The 19,543-nt window shown below is 38.4% G+C and overlaps 2 protein-coding genes across 3 annotated transcripts; both read right to left on the reverse strand.

The window, feature by feature from the left end:
• Positions 1–3,057: 3,057 nt before the first annotated feature.
• On the reverse strand, positions 3,058–5,508 carry LOC147852802 (uncharacterized). The gene is made up of 6 exons (XM_087333294.1): positions 5,101–5,508; positions 3,936–4,034; positions 3,613–3,692; positions 3,459–3,538; positions 3,318–3,353; positions 3,058–3,218 (listed from the first exon to the last, which is right to left on the reverse strand). Exons 1-6 carry the CDS (start codon positions 5,313–5,315, stop codon positions 3,102–3,104), a joined length of 627 nt encoding a protein of 208 aa, XP_087189420.1. The 5' UTR covers positions 5,316–5,508; the 3' UTR covers positions 3,058–3,101.
• A 2,498-nt stretch (positions 5,509–8,006) lies between these two features.
• LOC147852803 (uncharacterized) lies at positions 8,007–19,485 on the reverse strand. 2 transcript variants are annotated; one of them, XM_087333235.1, is made up of 16 exons: positions 19,212–19,485; positions 15,901–18,587; positions 15,703–15,831; positions 15,417–15,608; positions 15,274–15,317; positions 13,621–13,907; positions 13,210–13,533; positions 13,070–13,132; positions 11,387–11,482; positions 11,146–11,306; positions 9,860–10,075; positions 9,496–9,774; positions 9,263–9,410; positions 9,060–9,193; positions 8,893–8,979; positions 8,007–8,817 (listed from the first exon to the last, which is right to left on the reverse strand). In XM_087333235.1, the coding sequence occupies exons 1-16, from the start codon at positions 19,372–19,374 to the stop codon at positions 8,728–8,730; spliced, it is 5,100 nt and encodes a 1,699-aa protein (XP_087189361.1). In that variant the 5' UTR covers positions 19,375–19,485; the 3' UTR covers positions 8,007–8,727. The 2 variants fall into 2 exon arrangements, with proteins under 2 accessions (XP_087189361.1, XP_087189360.1); XM_087333234.1 differs by having other exon boundaries at positions 13,210–13,907.
• Positions 19,486–19,543: the final 58 nt, after the last annotated feature.

Here is a 19,543-nt window from a genome sequence, read left to right on the forward strand (position 1 = left end):
TCTCTCACTCTCTCAAGCTCTCTCTCATAGACAATAGATTAATAGACATAGGCAATAAGAAGGAAGAGTATGTTCATTAACCCTCTTAGCTAAGAGGTCTAACACCAACGAGGAAGAGAGATTAGTGTTCTCTAATTAAACACTTCACTAATCTCTCTTAAACTCAAGGGTTACAAGGAGGAGAGGAAACTCTAGTTCTAATCAATAGGAGCTCTTTACAAATGGGAGACCCCCACAAAGCCACCACTAGGTGGTTTATATAGCATTCACATTTAGGGTATGGGCCTTTCACATTTGGGTGTCCCTTAGCCTCTTTTCCTCTTCGTAGGTCCTTCAACGCTTACTACGTCCTTGTTGATGCGCTCTTCTTCATGAATGGTTGTGGTGCAATCCAAGCGCTTAACAATGACACATAACTAATGGGTTCCACATTCCCCATGACCATAAGACTTCACATTCCTCAAGGCTCTAGTGAGAGAGTGAACGTTTGTAGTGAGTAAATGAAGAGAGAGGGTGACCCTATATAAAGTACCTTCCTCCTACTTCATATTAAGTCGGTTGTGACTCCTTGTAATGCTACAGTTTTGTATCTCTATTCTACTTGTGAAATATACACCTTGAGTATTTTATTTGTCTTCCTTATCTATATTGTGTTCTCTTCTCTCCTCTGTTTTTCTCACACATAAACACACATATCTATTCCGCTACACAAGAATCACCATCGTTTCTTTACAACCCTTAACAGTCATCAGTGTATTATTTGTGAAGCAACCAAACCATAGATGTTCCTGCCTAGGTTGGAAGGTTGTAGAAAACGAAGAATATGTTGCTAATATGCTAGCAGTCATTATTTTGGCACCATGAACTGATTGTAGATGTGCAAGATGATCTTCTTGTGGCATTTGTTGAAATTGAGTCAAAGTTCTTACAGATGCAGCTGGCCTATTATCCAATTTACTAGGCAAGGCGAGTTCACAAGCCCAACACTTTTCCTGCATTATCCTAAAATAGAGAATTGGCTAGAAGAGTCTAATTAAGTAAGGCATCCCACGTAGAAGGCCAGTTCTTAAGCGAAAATGATTTAATAACATCCTATGCTCTTATGATTCCTAGCAAAAACCTATTGGATGCAAGATCCCGCCTTAGCGTTTGCATTGATTTTAGGCTGAATCAACACATTCCACACAAACTTTGGCAACTGTGGGAGGGCCAGTACCCCCCCCCAAAAAGCAACTTTGGCTACGTACCCACAAAGTTATACCTATACTGTACTATATGTATCTCGAACTTTTGGCCTTTGAACAATTCTTCTTGCACTCAGACACAACCAAATAGAAATCCTCATTTTGATTTTTGTATGCAATATCTTTGCGTTGCCCCCTTTACAAGTTCATATCAATAATGTCGAGCTTTCGCTTCGAAGGATGTAAATCCCATATGGTCTTTTGTTTGTTTGTCTATACATGAGAAGAATTGGTCGATACGATTCCATTTGGGCCCTTCCTAAGGGAAAGTGAGTGAGTGGGCGGGTTGGGCTCCCTAGTGTGAAACCGCCCGTGCTATCTTCTTTAAAACCCTAACGTTTCTCCCCCTCAGAAACCCTAATTTGCTCTGTCTCTGTCTCTACCTCTGCCTCTGCTTCCACCTCCACCACTTGTTGTAGGCCTGAGAAAGAAGCAGAGGATTGCGAAGGAAAAGCTTCTGTGTTTCTTGCCCATCCTTGCCTCCAACAAGTGCTTCTCTCTCTCTCTCTCTCACCCTGGAATGGAAATTCTACACGGGAAGCAGCACCAGCATCCCATCTCTTCTACACACGTACTGAACTTTCTCTTGAGATCCGAAGTTAGTCTCATTGATTTGCTAGAGATTTCCATTCTCGTGTATCGAATCAAACGTCTTTCTGATCCCACCTGTTTATGCAAGGCCGACTCGGTTTCCTTGTCCTATTTATTTGTTTTCATCATAAGGGACAGCTTGACATTAGAATTGTGTGCATCTATATGCCTGAGAAAAAAGCAGGGGCTTTTGAAGGTTCTAATCCTGTGATCTTGCCTCTCGTCATCTCTAGGTAAATCGGAGTTTTAGGCTTCTCTGAGCAATTGTCGCTGTGAAGAGTTATTTTCAGTTATTCTTCACTCTATGGCAGTCTCATGGGAATGCACATTCACTTTGAATCATGTGTCGGACGCAAAGTTTCGTTTTGTTTAGGTATGGATTGAACTTATTTCCGAACTCATTATAGCAGTTTAGTGTGTCTTCATCCTGGGAAAAATCAGAGGTTTTTTGATCGATTTCTGGTTATGACCTCTTATCACCTCTAGGTATACTAATAACTGTGGACGCTTTCTAAATTGGTTTAGTTAATAACAGAACTCTTCCTTTGAGCACACAGAGACAGTCGGATTCTTATGCTATATGCCGCATTAGTACTTTTCAGTTTGTTTGATTGATCTTGTTAGGGTAAAAGGCATACATTCGAACTTCAAGAACCTTCTAGTATGTTATGCTATGTGTTGGAAGAAAGTGAGGAAACCTATGGCCGAGAGATAGATCACTGAGATTATAAATCCCAAACCTGATAAGAATACAATTTACATTAATTTTGAAAGTAAAGAGAAGACAAAGCCATTAATTTGGAAGGTCTAAGGAAACAATGTCATAAATTTAAAATTCAACCATATACTAATAAAATGGAAAACAAATCTTGAAACAGTATCAATAATCTACAAAATTCATGAATCTTACTCGTAACATTTGTTACAACAAATGAATTTTAATTATTGGCACAATAATTGTCAAATTGTAAAACGTTTGCCATTAATATTGCCGTGGCAGTGATATACATCAGCAAATTATTTGTAGTCTCCAATTGCCTTAACTATACTAACCCGTGTCTTCTCCACAATGCTGAAAAAAACTCTCCTGTATTTGGGTAAAGCATATAATAAATTTGCAGTCTTTCATAACAGACACTCGTATGTAAATTGGCATGCAATAAAGTCTTTCTGTTTCTCAAGTGTGTTTTGCGTTTTGTTGGGTGCTGGAAAGCATTTAAGGTGAATGAAGAAACGAATTGATATACCAACTTATATTTCTCTGTGCTAATGAAATAGATAGTACACTATCAAAAGCAGGAGAACGGCCACAATGGTAAGACAGCATAAACTTAGAATCTGTCGGATTCGTGGGTTCCAATACCTGCTGATCTTTTCTTTAGTCTGATGCATAATAATAACCAGGATTGCAAAATTTGTCAGATTAAACATCTCCTAAGAAAATATAGATTCCCTATAAACTGTCAATGCATGGGTACCAACCTTCATTCGTAATGTTGGTGAATTACTCTCCTGGCTCTGAAGAGTCATCATAAAACAACATAGAGGAAGGGTAAGTACAAAATGATGATGAATTGAGGAAAGAAAAATATCGGACGAATCGTTGTATGTTCACATGCTTACCGAAAGTAGTGGAGTATGCAGGTTCATATCTTCTGCTATGTCCACAGAGGCATTCACTTTTTCTTTTCTGGCTGTATCAGCTATTCCATTGCAGTTGAAATCAATGAATGAATTGATACAATTGTGAGGTAACTGTAGTAGGTCATGGTGTTACCTTTATTTATCAAACTAAGATCAAAGATGTCTCTGTCTTCGCATGCACTTTCTTCCTTTCCACTAGCATGAAGCAACATCCTACAAATGTATTAGCAATGTGTTAAACTAACATGCATCCCTCTAAAAAGCATTATCTTCCATTCCATGAAGCATCCTACAATTTAGTAACACAACTTAAAATTCAATTTGGCATGCTTCATAAACTGTACAATGATGATTATTATAACATCAAGAGAACCCCACACCATGCATATAACATTCATATGAAAGGTAACAGAGGCCTTAAAATGTCTACATATCCATCAGAAATGCTCCCCTTACCTATTTGTAGGCGATGTGCTAAAACTTGCTGCCATTTGATTCGTCTTGAAACGTACACCCAACAGCATATCTTGTCTTCGGTATAGCTCCTCATCATCCCTACAGAATTAAATGTGTGTCAGGATTCCAGTGATACATTTTATTTTAGGCATCTATTTACACAGTTTTAGATAGATTGAACATTAGCATGTACACATCACATCCTCTTAAAGATGGTCCAATTGAGATATTATTAGAATTTAGAAGTATTAATGTAACTACCCAATTTCGCCCGAAGAATTCTCCTTTTTATCATCTTTGGATCTTCATTATTATTATAATTTGTTTAGGACGCTTTATTCACATGGATTGTTAACAGGGGCTGAGAGTTTAAATCACCTCTTTATACTTTTATGTGCAGTATACATGGGATTTTTTTCATCTGCAATTCACATGGTATATCAACATTATTGCTATCTGTCTTTTGCATGTGCTCAATAAGATGGACGCATCAATTGGCATTTATCACAGTAAAGAGAGTTTATTTTCGCATGTAAATATCATCATCACCCGAGTCCTTGAAGTTGAAAGATTACTTCAGAGCAGCGAAGACCTGAATGGTGATGTAGTTTTTATCACTAAATGCTGATATATAATAGAACAGGAGACTTTTTGTGTTTCGTTTGTGTCTGACATATACTGTGTATTAATATTGACATATATAATAGAATAGGAAACTTTTGCATTTTTTATGTCAAGTTCTATCTTGTGTATACTGATTAATAAAAACAGCTCGAGAGTTTTGAATGCAATTCAAAAGGCTGGATGTAAATCATACCTAAACAATCAAATGGCTTGTTCGACATCATTCCTAAAACCAGGAATTTGAAGGACAAATCATTGATAGGGACATGACTAATTCACAATCCTAAACCCAGAAAGTCAATGCATCAATCATTATCTACTTACTTAATATACTTATTGATTGTTTATGTTCCTTAATAATAGTGAATTATGAGACAAAACAATAGAAATTACGGAATTCTAGCAGGACAAGTATATGTTACCATCTACTTTTGTTCTGTTTGTAAGTACATTGCAACCAGAGTTCTAGTGAAGAGGAGATGAGAGAACATGGGCCATTGCGATATATAATAATGGAGAGATGATACAAAACAGCACTTACAGGATGGGTTTGTCGGGTGGGTTCTGAAGTAATGATTCGAGTCTATCCAAGCAAGTCCCTAGCACAGTGATCTTGCGCCTTGTAGAAGAGACAAGCTGACCGGGGTCTCCACCAGAAGAGAGGATCGAATCACGCTCCCTGAGCCGATTAGAGATATCATCGGCAAGCTTCATAGCCTCGTCAAACTCTTTTAGCCATGTATCAGATATGGCCATTTCTCACCTGCACCTTCTTCTTCTTCTTCTTCTTCTTCTTCTTCTCCTCCTCCTCCTCCTCCTCCTCCTATAAGCTTGCCACTAGTTATGCATGATTATGGGAGAGGGCAAGGGAGATGGAGGAGCTCGATGCAGAGATGATCTCTCTTCCCCTGTGATGGATCTCTCTCTCTCTCTCTCTCTCTCTCTCTCTCTCTCTCTCTGTAGAGAGACTTCTGTTATTTGTATACATTATTTATTTAGTTGCTTAGCCAAAGGGGAAATGGGTGCTCATGTGAGAAACACATGCATGTGTCGAAAATCGACAACTCGGAATGTGTTTTGTTTGCTTTGGGTTTCTCGGACCCAAAACCTAGGATGGGGTTGTCGGCTTCCCGCTCCTGGAACTCGACATGGGTTTCTTCAAGGTCCCTGTTACTACACCATATAGAATTGGAACGAGAACTGTCTTTTGCTAGGTCCCCATATCGACACAAATCATGCATGCTTTGGAACTAACTCACTCTCTTTTGCCAAATCCCATACTCGGCCATGCATGCTTCAAACACTGGAACCTTCTTATCCCTCGGACAATGACAATTATCGTTATTATGTTCCCGCTCCTAGAGTTCGTTCGGCTTTTTGTCACCAAGTCAACCTAACACATTTCGGTTTTGTGTCACCTATCACCTAGGGCATTCATGTTATTAGGATGGACTGAATGTTCATGTCATGTTGTTCCTTACCTATCGATGTCCCAATACCATACTCCATATCACACCTTTTTTAACCTAATGGACTAATCATGTATGTGAACATAAACATCTCGTCATGCACAAAGCGCATAAATCTCATCTTATGTCTTGCAATCAGTGAAATTTTTCTGAAAACCATCACATGCATACTATCAACAATTGTATACATTTAATTACAGTGCACGTAGAGAATATAAGACCCATATTGGAGTTGGATTTGAAAGGAATGAGTCTACAAGCACTACATTGGTGATAGGAACTAGTTAGTTGCCTTACGTATGGAGACATATGTTAAATGATGAAATGATTAAGTTTTTCAAAGTTCTAATCTTTGAATATTGGGGAAAGAAGGAGAATTAGGCTATGTTATCATCAACACTATTAAGATTCTAAAGTAAAAGTCTTATATGATGGTTATCTAGTTGCATTGAATCTTAATGCATGATTAGAAATTCTCTAAGGTAGAATTTGTATGATTCCAAGAGTGCCCACGTTATTATCAATTAGTCCCGCAACCTTTGTTGTGTGTGATTGTGTAACACCATTTATGGGTAAAGATACTAGAGTCCAGGGACCATGTATATATACATATACTTATCATTGCAAACATAGATATTCTTTAGTGACATTGTCATTTTCAAGCCCTTTTCCACATTCAATGTTGTTTAGATATTTTATAAAGATTTCATTAAACTAATATTTCAATAACAAACCTGTAGCATAATGAACTTTGACATCATCGCCTTTTAAAAAGCAAAGTTGTTGGTTTTCACTTATCAAAATATAACAAGAAGTGTCGATACTAATATTGCAACATTAAAATTTAGGATTAGATTAGGATGCTTGCATGGTCTCAAACAAAACATATCATCAATCAAATCATGACTTCTTGAGAGCAAAAGAACACATCCTCAGATCACATTGCTCGAAGCGACACACCGGTTGCTATGAAGCTTGTGGGTTGAGAATTAAGTAGACATTTTCAAAGGTGACAATTCTGGGGAACTAAGCATTTGTGTCTTATCCATGTCCTTCACATGTTGACCCCATCCACAAGGAGGCAAAAGATTTTATATATATATATATATATATATATACATATGCAGTTGTGTGCAAATGATGTCTATCAAACGCGAGTTGACATGTCCAGAAATTTGTGCCTAGGCAAGCAACTGCCATGGATAGACCAGTAACACATCTAAAGCTCATTATGAAGACACTCATTCTTTCACTTAGGTCACTCCTCCTGCGTTTGTCTCAAGAGTATGTAATCTTAACATATCCAGATGCATATAGATGGTTATTGACCAGTTTTAGTGAACTGTCATTCTCTCTAGAGGCATTGTGTTTCTTTTGCTCTTCACATTGACTGGAAGCATGGGAAATACCAATTATTCTAAGTCCGGTAAGGAAAGGGTTAACGATATCAAAATATATTTCAAACTCCAGATCAAGATGCAATAAGCTCGTTTTAACTCATATTCCAGACTCCAGATCAGAAGAATGGGAATCAAACAAAGAACTTATATCACAATCCAAAGAATCCCTAGATTTGATATGGAACTTAGATTTTACCATGAAGAGAATTCAAGAATCTAGGTGCTTGTAGCCTATAGTAGCAGTTTGATTGCATCATGTTAATGAAGCTAAGGATGTTTCACAAGTTAAAATGCGTCATTTAGATGTTCATATTGTCTGGCATTTGGCACTAAAAATAGTCCTACTTCTCATGTTTATAGATGCTTCTTCAATTTCACCCATTTCATGCTATCAAATGGTTACAGCTTGCTGTAGAATAAAAATCATTTTACATGACCTAAACTGAACTCTCCAATGTATGTACCACAGCTATGAACTTTTGATATTTACATTACTCAGGAATTTGAATAGAACTCTCATGAATATACATAAAATGAACATCCCAGCTCGTACATCAGTTAGATAAGCGATATAAAAGGGTACAGAATAGGAACATCTCTTACTATTATAAAATTGTTAAATAAAATAATACTTGCCCTATAAGACATGTTTTGATTTTCACCATAGTATATCAACAGTCGGCACGAGTAAGGACCTTGGGTATACAAGTTCGGGTGGTATGCCATACTTCAATGATTTTTTTCAAATCGCCAGTCTACTATCTAACTCAATTGCTTATTGAAGTTCTTTGTTTCTTACCTAGAAGGCATAAAATCTACAAGTAGAAGAGAGATGTCGAAGAAAGATGTAGTATAGCCCTATTAAATAAGTTACTGGATTAACATTGTGAAATTTGTGAGGTCCTCATTACAAAATTTTCTCAAAACCCACACTCCGCACCTTGATGGTAATTCATCCTGTTGGACATACTTGTAACCCTGGATAAAGGATGAAAAAGGGAGCTCATACAAGTGGATTGTTACACACTTTGGATGTGTGCGTCGATGCCTTGATATTGGTTTGGTTGTTTCAAACTGTGTTGCAGAATCAATATGACATGAAATATGTCATCATTGCATCCTATTGACGTTATGGAGCTTTTGCTTGAGAACTTGATTCAATCTCACTCTTGATCTAAAATGAATCAAATTGTGAACAGAGTGAAATGATTTGATGATCGCGGCACCTAATTCTATCCTTATGATCAAACTGCCGTGAGCTCCTCCCATAACCTACCTATTTTACTTTTTGATAAAAACTTATCTTTGAGAAGCCTCATAGAAGAGAACTTGTGGCTGTAGATGACCTCTGCGACAAGTATCCACTACATCCTCATATGCGCCAATAACCTATTCAAACATTAAAATCATCACAATATTCAAATTTCATCTGGAGAAATCTGGGCTACATCTGGAGATACATACCTTGACTGTTGTGTCATCGAACATTACCCATCTTCCAATTTCATGGTTGAAAGCAAAACAATGGTAGTGCTGCCCGTAGTAGCAAATCTAAGGCACAATAAAATCATTATCATCTGACATTGAGAATATGCCAATCATGGAAATGTGTATATGAAGAAAATACCAACCACCGAGACTAATCGATGCCTAAACCCACTGTCAAGGCCACAATAAACAATGCCAACATCCATATCAACTGCAATAGCATCCATTGTCGCAGAAATATCTTCAAAACTCTCCCTGCAATTTTGCCACCCCAAAACTGCAGTAGAAACTATGAAGTTAGAGCCAAATTTATCAAATTTAAGTAAAATAACACAAGGACACAAACCTGTGATAAAAACATGAGGTGCAGAACGAAGTAGATAGTGGATATAATTCTGCTGACCACATCCACCCATTTCAACATCACATGCCAAGAACTCGTTCATTTCAACGAGTCTAAGCAGCTCGTCTAACGAGTTTTCTTGATACAGAATCTGATCAAATAACTCAGTTTTTAAGATGTTCATTCATGGATCAATTAGAGACAAACTCGCATTTCAATAATCAACACTTTGTTACCTTCGCAGTACGCAAGGAATTCGCATTTATGTTGTGAAAGAAAGTAGTATACTTTAGATGCCTTGATTCCAACCCACACTTTGTGCAATTCATTTGCCTAGCAATATCAAGAGCAAAAAGACTGTGAGCAATACAGGGTAAGTTATCGTGGCATTCCCAAAATCCAACTCCACTTCCAGTATCAGAATCTCCATCCGACAAAACAGAATTGGTTGCAAATGCCTTATGAATGCATTCAAAAACAACTGCAAGAACTTCTGATGCATCATTCATCTGAGCCTGCATATAACTTGATAAAGTGAGAATACAAAGCCGAAGGTGGCATAATTAAGAAACAAGATGGACTCACAAGCTGATGGTTTACCTCCTGGAAGAAATCCTTCTGAGAGGATAAATTGCTAAGAGCGATTCTTAATGTTGTTGGTGCAACTATTTCCTTGGTAGAATCTGATGAAGGAGAGTTCAATCCAACAAATATCTCCCTCAATGCACATACAACACATGGATCACCCATGTGTACGTGATGAGAGCTTGAATCATCAAGTAGCTCCTCCCGAAATCTTTGCAAATGCCACAGTGACTGAAAGACATTAAACATTTCAATCAAGTTGCCTGGATATATCATTTCAGAAAAAAATCATCAAATGATACACATTAAGAATTACAAAGTCACTGGGTTGATTCAAGTAGAATCAGGTTTGCCATGAAACTTCTTCACTCATATATCTTTGTTCTTGTGCTTGATTATACAGGTATTAAACTTCTTCACCGATTATACAGATATTATACAGGTTATTTGTTATTATCACTAAGAAATGGTGCAAAAAGACCTCTCCGTTTCCTAGGTGGGATGTGCTCATTTCCAACTCATGATAAGGACGCAGGATAGGAATAAAGGGAGAGATATATGGCATCCCATGACCTCTCTGATAGCCCTGGTCTTTGTCTTGTAGTGTCAATATCCACCTCTCTGTTAATATACTGGAAGCTAGAATAAATAAATAAAATATATAAAAGGCCAAACATTGGGGTACGAGATAAATCCAGACCCAATTGATCACGCTGTAATATTTTCTGTGCAAATCTTCATGTCCGTAAGGAAGTGCCACCTCAGGATCTCTAAAATCATGTTGCAGTTGGAACAGTGATGGGGTAACGGACAACCTACTTACAAAATAGACTTGGCCATCATGGCAAACTCAAATTGAAGCAGTCTCACAACTGAGACCAAAAGGAAGATCAATGCCTATGTGGCATAGTCCAAACAGAGAAATGAAAAGCAACAACGAGCTGCAAACTTCTTCGAAACTCTAACTGACCTATAAGGCCATCTGTCATCAGAGGAACTAGTAAGTAGACCTCATTAACAAAGCCCCAAATGTAAAGCAAGAGTTAATAAGAGGAAACGCCTAAAATCGGTTACCAGGAAATTTTAGAATGTTTCTGATTGAAAGTTGCTGTACCCAATTTTCAAACTTGCAAAAGCATTAAATGATCTTATGACACAGTACCTTATACATTCTGGAAAGTTTTAATCTCCTACGCTATGAAAACATCATGCATCTTACTTTAATTAAATTAATTACAATGTAATCGTAGTTCAGGCATGATGATATATAATTTATTATTAATTTTCTTTACAATCACCACCTGTATGACAACGTTCAAGAAGCAATTGTATTGACCAATTTCATTTTGAAGACCTTTGCCAACTTCTTCTGAAATGTTTCGTTTCTTCTGAGGAACAATAATATCACTGCTAGTTGACAAGTCTATGTCTGAAATTACGGATGAGTATTCTGCAGCATTAGCTACAAACAAACAAGGAAAGTAATGAAGAGGGGCCCAGAAATTAGCAACCAAATCAGAAATATTTCACAATGATAGTCACCTAGGCTCTGTCGCATAGCTTGTTCTAGGTCTGCTTGGAAACGTTCTTCAGCATCTTGGTCTGCTTTTAGCTGTCTTAATGTATGATCTGAGGGATCTGCAGAAATCAATACACACATCCAACATGCATGATTAGCTTTAGTAGCGAGTATAAATAAAGAAAATATATTCTCTCTACTAGAGAGATACTATTATAGACAGCAATTTCAGCTTAGCAAGGGAGCTTTTGGCAGACTTCTTCAGAACAGATAAGGAACATTCATGCTGTACAAGAAAACACCCTGGCCAAAGTAGGACCACACTGGAATCGCGACTTTTTCCTGCCATCCCAACTAGTGTTTCTCTTCATGTAAGTGGTTATGTTTCTCTCACCAATTGAGAAGAATACCCTGTAATCTTCAACTGATTCTGTGCTTCAATTAAAATGCCAGAGAAAAGGGGTAACTTTGCATTGGCTCAAAACCAATCACTGTCCTAGATTATTCTTTCCTTTTTGCAATTTCATCGGTGTCATAATAGTCTTTTAAAACTTCAGATCCAGGTTTGGTGAAACGTATACCAACCACAGATATTTGTAAACTCTTGAAAGAGCCACAACAACTAGAGACATTTCTCTTTGTTCATGACACCAAGCAGGACCATGATTCAGTTGTGCATATGTTCTCAAGAACAAGGATGCCATCATATGGCACCAAGCTTGTCCTGTAAACCTTTCCATATGTATTAGATCAAACCCAAATTTGGTATTCAGTTCGAAGTATCAGGCACCAAGTGATTGTTGTGAGGATTATGGAATGCATGCTTAAGGTTCAAAAACAGATTTAAATCGACTTCCTAGACTTGCATTGGTTCATTCATTTAGAACCTTCTTTATAAACCCAAGTGCTGCATGGAGACAACTTAAAGGTAGAGAAAGATGAGGTTTGCATAGATTTTAGAGGAGAAGATATGCATAAATATGCTCAAACACTAGACTATAACTTACATGCAGACCAAATGCATGTAGATCACTGTCTAGCTGGCATCACAAATTTTGAGGAAGTAATGGAAAGTATGTACTCTATATCTAGCGGAGCTCGTCAAATGGACTGGGTCTTTCATCCCACTACACTCTACCATCACAAAGCATTCATCATAGGTTGTACATTTGCAAAGCTGTATGACACAAATGTACAACCTAGGATGAATGGCCAAAACAGTTCCAAACTGAAACAGTTCACATCAGACCATCTCACTACCTCCAGGGTCACAATGGAGGAGAATCAACTCAAGGTAGCAACACTTACTATATCAAATGAATATCAACTGTGGTAGCAATTTTACTGTTCTTAAAAATTTACATGAGATGAGATCTTCTGGCAGTATTATCCCCTTGCATATTCTAGTTTTGCTCAAGACATCTAAAAGAGTACTAATTGTCTTCATAACAATTTTTAGGTTGTCACTACCAAACAAAGAGTGCATTATATCATAAAGCTCACAGAGAAATGGGTTACTCAGGATATATATCAGCCGTTTCTATATGCAAACCCATAAATATGGCAAAGTATGACATCGTTGAGCCTATGTAAAAGAGTTTGGATTTTACCTCCAGACCACATACAATTACACTAACATGTACTTATGTATCTGCAAAGTTTATTTGATATATCAAATATAGCAACAAGTTTTGTATACAACTTACATTCAATTCTTTCAGCATTTACTTCATCCTTCTCGCCATTTTGCTTCCTTTCCATGGTACTGCCTGTAAAAGACATTCAGATATAAGTTCCTGTAGTGCAGGCATACATACGTTCATTCATAACTTGACTGTCTGCTCACTTGAATTGGTTGTCAGAATGCTGCCTGTTTCAAGAGGTTTAGCTCCTTCAAGTGTGCCATTATATTCCGGCACATCATGATCCATCACAGATTTGGTTTGTTCTAACCCAGTAATAAAACTTTGTTCTCCATTCGTATTTATGTGATTATCCTCATGAGAAGCACGTGACAGCCTCTTTCTCCTATTTTTGCCACTTCTTTTCGATCTGGAAGATCCCGATTCATGAGTTTCAGAGTGAGGCAAAACTACAAGATCATAGGAACTCGAAGCCATAAGATTGTCGTGATCCGCAAAAACACTACCATCTCCAGTACTGGAAACGTCTTTACAAACATCAATATTCATCAGCACAGAAGAAGAGGGAAGACTTCCAGCAAGATCACTCTCTTTAATGGATGTGCTGAATATACCTTCACAGTCAATATGTTGTGTGCCTATTTGTATGTCCTCAAAATTTCCTTGGAGTTGGATTGGAATCTTCATTTCCATTTCAGCATTTTTCTTTCTCAATTCTGCTAGATGCTTTTCTTTTGCTTCCTCTTCTATTCTGCGTTGCAACTCCAAAGTTTCAGCTAGTTTCCGCTCTTCATCCTCGACTTCAGCCTGCCTCTTCAATTCAGCCTCTACCAATTGCTGTGCTTCATCAAGCTCCCACTCTAAACCATCTTCATCAGCATTTTCACTATCCGCAACCAACCTAGTCATAATGAATATAAAATAAATCTAAAACTACAAAAATTGCAAAAATGTTACCAGCAAGACTAACAATCTCTATCATCCTTCTTTCATTCTTCTCTTTATAAGATGAAATATACCAGACAATCTATAAACTTTAAAAGGATGTAGCTTTTGGTCTCATTTTCAGCCCTCTCTCTCTTAACTTGAAATTAGAGCCTCCATTAATTCTTTGTGTTAGCATAACAGATTTTAAGAGAAAACATCATGCATGTCTGTGACTGACGGGAAAGCAGAATGCATGAAACACAGCTTCAAACAAGACAACCCTCTAAACTTCCCCAAAACCTGGGAACGAGGAAAGGAACGACATTCTGTAATTTAACAATAAAGATGTAGAACTGATTAGGGACCTACCAGGCAGCCTATATACCTACATGGTGCTACTACCATGCAATTAAACAAGTATGCCATATTACAGGTTTGTTAGGAAGGGAGGTGAGCCTTCTACAGAGATGGGCAGATAATTATTGGTAACCCCCTTCTCAGCCAGGTGCTCTGAGCCTTGAGACAAATAAGTAGGGAAAATAAAAACCAAAGATAAAATTTGCAGCGGAACTGCAATTGTAAGCACATCTAGGGAGTTGGGAGGTCGAGGAGTTCTTGGATGAACATGATGACATCACATACATTGCAGACATAATAGGGCCCAAAGAGAGCACTCCTACAAGACGAGCGAAAATAGGTGAAGTTCGCAGACCGAGACACACCAGACAAACCAGTGTGCTCTCTCAATACCACCACCTGAATGTTTGCTTATGTCATGCTCTCGTGCATTATATAGCTACTTGCCCAAAAATCCTTCCAAAATATAGCCTTTGTTTACCGGATCTCATTCACTCTCAGCATTCTTATTTGTTTGTGATATTGTTCAAAAGATAATATTTTTATGTGTCTCATTTGTGGAAACATGAAATTTCTTAAGTACTTAGCAAATGTCACGTGCCTCCAAAAAACAAGCAAGGAGATTTCACAGATAACTCTTAAGATAAAGCCTTATAGAGCCCTCCTTCCTTGATACTATTCATTGTTTGCCTACTTTTTCATTTCTTAGCCTAAAGGTTTGAAATATAGAATAATGCCCCAACCGTCTAAAGATCTAACACAGTTAACAAGATTCACCAAGCTTCTTGGCATATGAAAGAATCAAATTATTTATTGCGTACAATAACGGTATATGAAGACTGATCTCGACAACAGATGCAATGAAAGAATACAGGATTCATGCATCTCTTTCACATTTCAATCATTATATTTTCCACTCATTGCTTCTAAATTTTCACTCACAAACGTTTTTCTTTCCAAATTCATAAATTGAAAGTATCTACCTGGTCAAGCTTTGTTGTGGATCACCAGCAGCAGCAGAACCTTGCTGTGAAATATTATCAATGTTTGAAGAATATTTCTATTAGGACAACTGCAAATTGAGTAACTCGAAGACTCCTCTTTAGCATGAAAGTGGATTACATACCTTACCATCCTTTGAACGTTTTTGTTCTTTATTCTTTTTTTTGTCCTTCGATTTTTCCTTAAGAGGTCGGGCTGAATCGGCTAGCTTTTCCACAGTAGTTTTCCCATCTCGAGACAATTCTGCTAGAAAGGCTTCTCTGGCAGCTTCAGACTTCTGCATTGCATCCTTTTCAGCTGCTTCCTCTAGTTGTGTCTGTGAATCATCATTTATCAAATGGTGTGTAAGCAGATTATACCTTCCATAATTTTATAGCAGAGAGTTCACAGAATGAAAGCCATGTCAAGACCTTTAGAAAACTTTTGACAAGAGGAAGCATGACAGATCTATAATCAAGGACGGAAGCATTTCCAAGCTTATGCTCTAATCTCTGTATGGTATCCATAGACCTCAAAATTCTTGCATCCAGCTTGTTTACCTGCCATGGCCACGTCTCTATTCAGCAATGATAGAAAACGAAAATAATTCACAGATCAATTGAGAGTACCTCAGATGTGCAACGATCTTTTTTCCATTGGATAGCAAGCTCAATGTGAGAGTCTGGCTGAGGCACAAAATCTGGAACCCTCCACGCATCTTCAACCTCCTCATCTGAATCACTCAAATGAGCGGATGTCAGAGTTATGGAGCTATCGTATGGAAATTGGCGTAGATTGACAGTCCGTGCATCCCTTAACATGCTGGTTATCACCTCTAACTCTAACTTCTGCTGGGATGATAGCCCAGTTTCTCTACATTCCAAGAGATCTTGTTTCCGTTTCCTCAGGACTGCATCATGACATGAAAGAACCCCATCCACTTTGGATTCCCTCTTCTTCAGTTCCTCAACACATAGAGCTTCAGCCATATTTACTGCTGCTTCAACATGGATCTGTTCATGCTTTTTTTCACAAAGGCTTTGGAGAGAGAGAAATTCCTTCTCCATTTCTCTAAAGATTTCTCTACCTTGCTGAGCTCGGGTCTCTCTATATTGTTTCCAGACAGCCGGTTGATACTCATACTCCGCAGTCCCATAAATCCACGAGAGCTGCATGTCTGCATGAGAAGCCATGCCTCCGTCTTTCATTGCCATAAGAGGAAGCTGAGGTTCCATCTCATTATTGTAAATATGCTGTTTTACAGTGTTCTCATTTCCAGTACCAAATACACCTTCCTTAGACTTCCCTATAGTCTCTTTCAACAATCTCTCATCCAAAGACAGTATTGTTGAATCTTCATTCAAGAAAAGTCTGTCCAAAATGACATCCTCCTCATTTTGTGAACTTTCTGGCAACCCAGTATCAAGTTGTTGATCCAGCCCACATGCATTGGCCAATTCACGTAAATAGCTAAGAACGCGGCGAAGTTGGAGAGATGGCAAACATCTTACATATAACAAGTTAGTGTTGAATTCATAATGAGCGGGTGAGGCTGGTATGAAGTTTTTAAGCTCATCGTGTGCATATTGCATTATTTTCTCCATGTGATCCGTGGCTAAGCATTTGTTTCTTAACAAAATACGAAGTAAGTTGTAGATTTTTTGCAAGAGCTTTGTTCTTTCGTCATCATCAGAATAGGGGAATTCATGACCTTTTGTATCGATATTTATACGTACTACTGTTTTCAGATTCTCACATTTTCCATCAGAGACGATGTTTCGTACCTGTTCCTCCCCTTTGCCATCTGCATTGTCTGAAGATATAAATTGAGTAGAGTTTCCACCAATATCAAACAATTCTGAATTTGATGGATCACCTGAACACTCTAAAGAGCTATTAACTGATGTAGTAACTTCATCACTGAGGCAATCAAAAGGAACAGTGGTTACTGTTGCCTCTTGTTGGCTCTGAGGATTTTCAAGATCAATCTCTGCCTCATGAGAACCAATGAGCAACTTCATTGCTAGAAGACCATCAAAGGGCCTGCAATCTTCATCCAATATCTGATCTGCCATGCCATGATCAACCTCAAGAGGAAATAGCCTTCTAAGCTTCGTAGGAAGACCTTCAATGTGTTTTTCTGTGATGTGTTCAGCATGTTCTTGGTATTCAGTACATTTTTCGCCACAATTCCAGCACATCCAAAATCTCCATGTTTTCCTCCCTTGAGCAAATTCTAAAGCCTCAGTAAGAAGTTCAGAGTTTACATTTGGTTTCAACGAAGTGAATTGTTGCTTAAATACATTCAATGGGATTTCTAACATCTTTTCTCGTTTTTCATGTGAAAGAGAGTTCCAAAAAGGCTTCAAACGCTCGATTTTCTCCTCTACACTTTGCGCCTGATTCAGTTTCTTATAGTTCACACCCGCTGACTTTCTGCGTTGAATCCGTCCAGTTCCCTTAGCAGGTTTAGAAGATCCATCATCGGAGTGAGGTGGAGAACAATCCCTTTTCTGTTGTAATAGCCTAGCAGCTGCAACTCGAACTTCAATGTCTTTCCTTTTCTCCTCTGCAGTTTTTACACTTTTTTTTACTTCATGGGGTCTTTTAGGCTGAGAAATACGCTGCTCCATGGGGTCATCCACAAGTTTTCTCATATGGATAAACCGTAGTTTCTCCTCATTCCCCCCTGTTCCAAGTGTTTTCATCCAGTTTGAAATCGATGCAATATTAGCTTTCTGTACAAGGTTACGAAGCTCCTGTTGTACTAGTTGAATCCGTGCTTCAGCTGTTGTGGACTTGTGTTGGCCTTCTTCATGAAGACTCTCTTTTGCAGGATCGACAGGATCTTCAATCTCTAGAGCTCGTTGACACTCTTGAACCACTTCTTCATAGCCCTTACTATCTGTGGCTGCCTCAAATAGAAGCTGTGCATGAAATTGTGCGTACTCAACTGAGCATGGAGACAATAAGACAGCCTTTTGAGCAGCATCAATGGCATCCTTGAGATGCCTCTGCTTAGTGGTTAGGTCTTCAATCATGGAAGCAAGTCTCATACATATGTGACCTCGAATTCTCTGAACCAACGCATTGCCTTCATATCGGACACACGCATCTCTTATGAGCCTCAGTGCCTTGTTGCTGTTGCCCCTCCTTAATGCTACAAGGGCCTTCTCGCAGTCGCTCTTCACATTTGAAAGATCTTCTTGACATGTTTTACTTACGTCCAGACCTTTGCTTATTCCTGGCCCTCCACCATTGCCAGCATGTTCTACCCCATTGGTTCTAACATTTTCCTCTAGGTTTACACCATTGACTGCAAGAGAAGATAAAGATAAGTTTCTATAATCTGCAGTAAAGTCCACATTTTATCAAAGAAACATATGTAATCACAACTTCGATAGCTACAAATAACTGTCACTCTCTATATACCAGAAACCCTGTGATTATGGTCTCACAATCTGTCATGATCCTGTGAGGAAAGCTTTCCAGTCTGCATTAAGCTCTTGTGCTTCAATAAAATAAACGGAAAATCACAAGTGTAACTGGTAGAAATTCCGATTGATAATGTTTTTACAATCTGCACAAAATTTTAGTGCTTCTGTAGCAAAATATTCTAGCCTATATCCAGACAAGAATTTGAATCACTTGACATTCAGGTCAGAGTCTACATAGACTGTCAGTCACCAAAGATTCCTATTTAAGTGGTTCCAATAAACTGTTCAGCTTGGATCCTGCTCTGAGAGTGGAAGAAAGAAGAACAAAACAACAGCATGAAAAGAAATGTTTTTACAAAAGGAAGGATCAGGAGCTTGGGAAATGTTCAGGAGAAAAGACCGTGAGATGAAAGGAAGGACAAATCCTTACCTGAAGCAGAAGGTTAATGAACAAACGCCATGAGATTAGAAAGGAAGGAATAGAGGGGAAGAATAATGCATACCTGAAGCACTATGAGAGAGTTCAACATCGAGAGGAACAAGAGATCTGATGGGTTGGAACGAAACAGAATCTGATGGAGGAGGAGGGTGAAGAAACGAGCCATTTGAAGAAGAAATGGAAGAAACGGCTGAACGAGGAGCCGAGGATCGTTTTTTCTGTCCCATCCACAACAGCGTGAGGAGGCAGATCGCCTCCCATGGATCAGAAACGAGCTGAAAGGTACTGAAATGGAGACCAATACATGGAAAAGGTGTAGTAATAATAATAGCAAGAGGAAACCTGCTGGGGCGATATGGGGAGAAGAGGATGAAAAATAAAGCAGGCTAGGGTTTG

Source organism: Azolla caroliniana, unplaced genomic scaffold (genome assembly GCF_043228905.1).
Source record: "Azolla caroliniana isolate FFs.n. ecotype wild unplaced genomic scaffold, voAzoCaro1.0.p SCAF_17, whole genome shotgun sequence".
Lineage (NCBI taxonomy): Eukaryota > Viridiplantae > Streptophyta > Polypodiopsida > Salviniales > Salviniaceae > Azolla > Azolla caroliniana.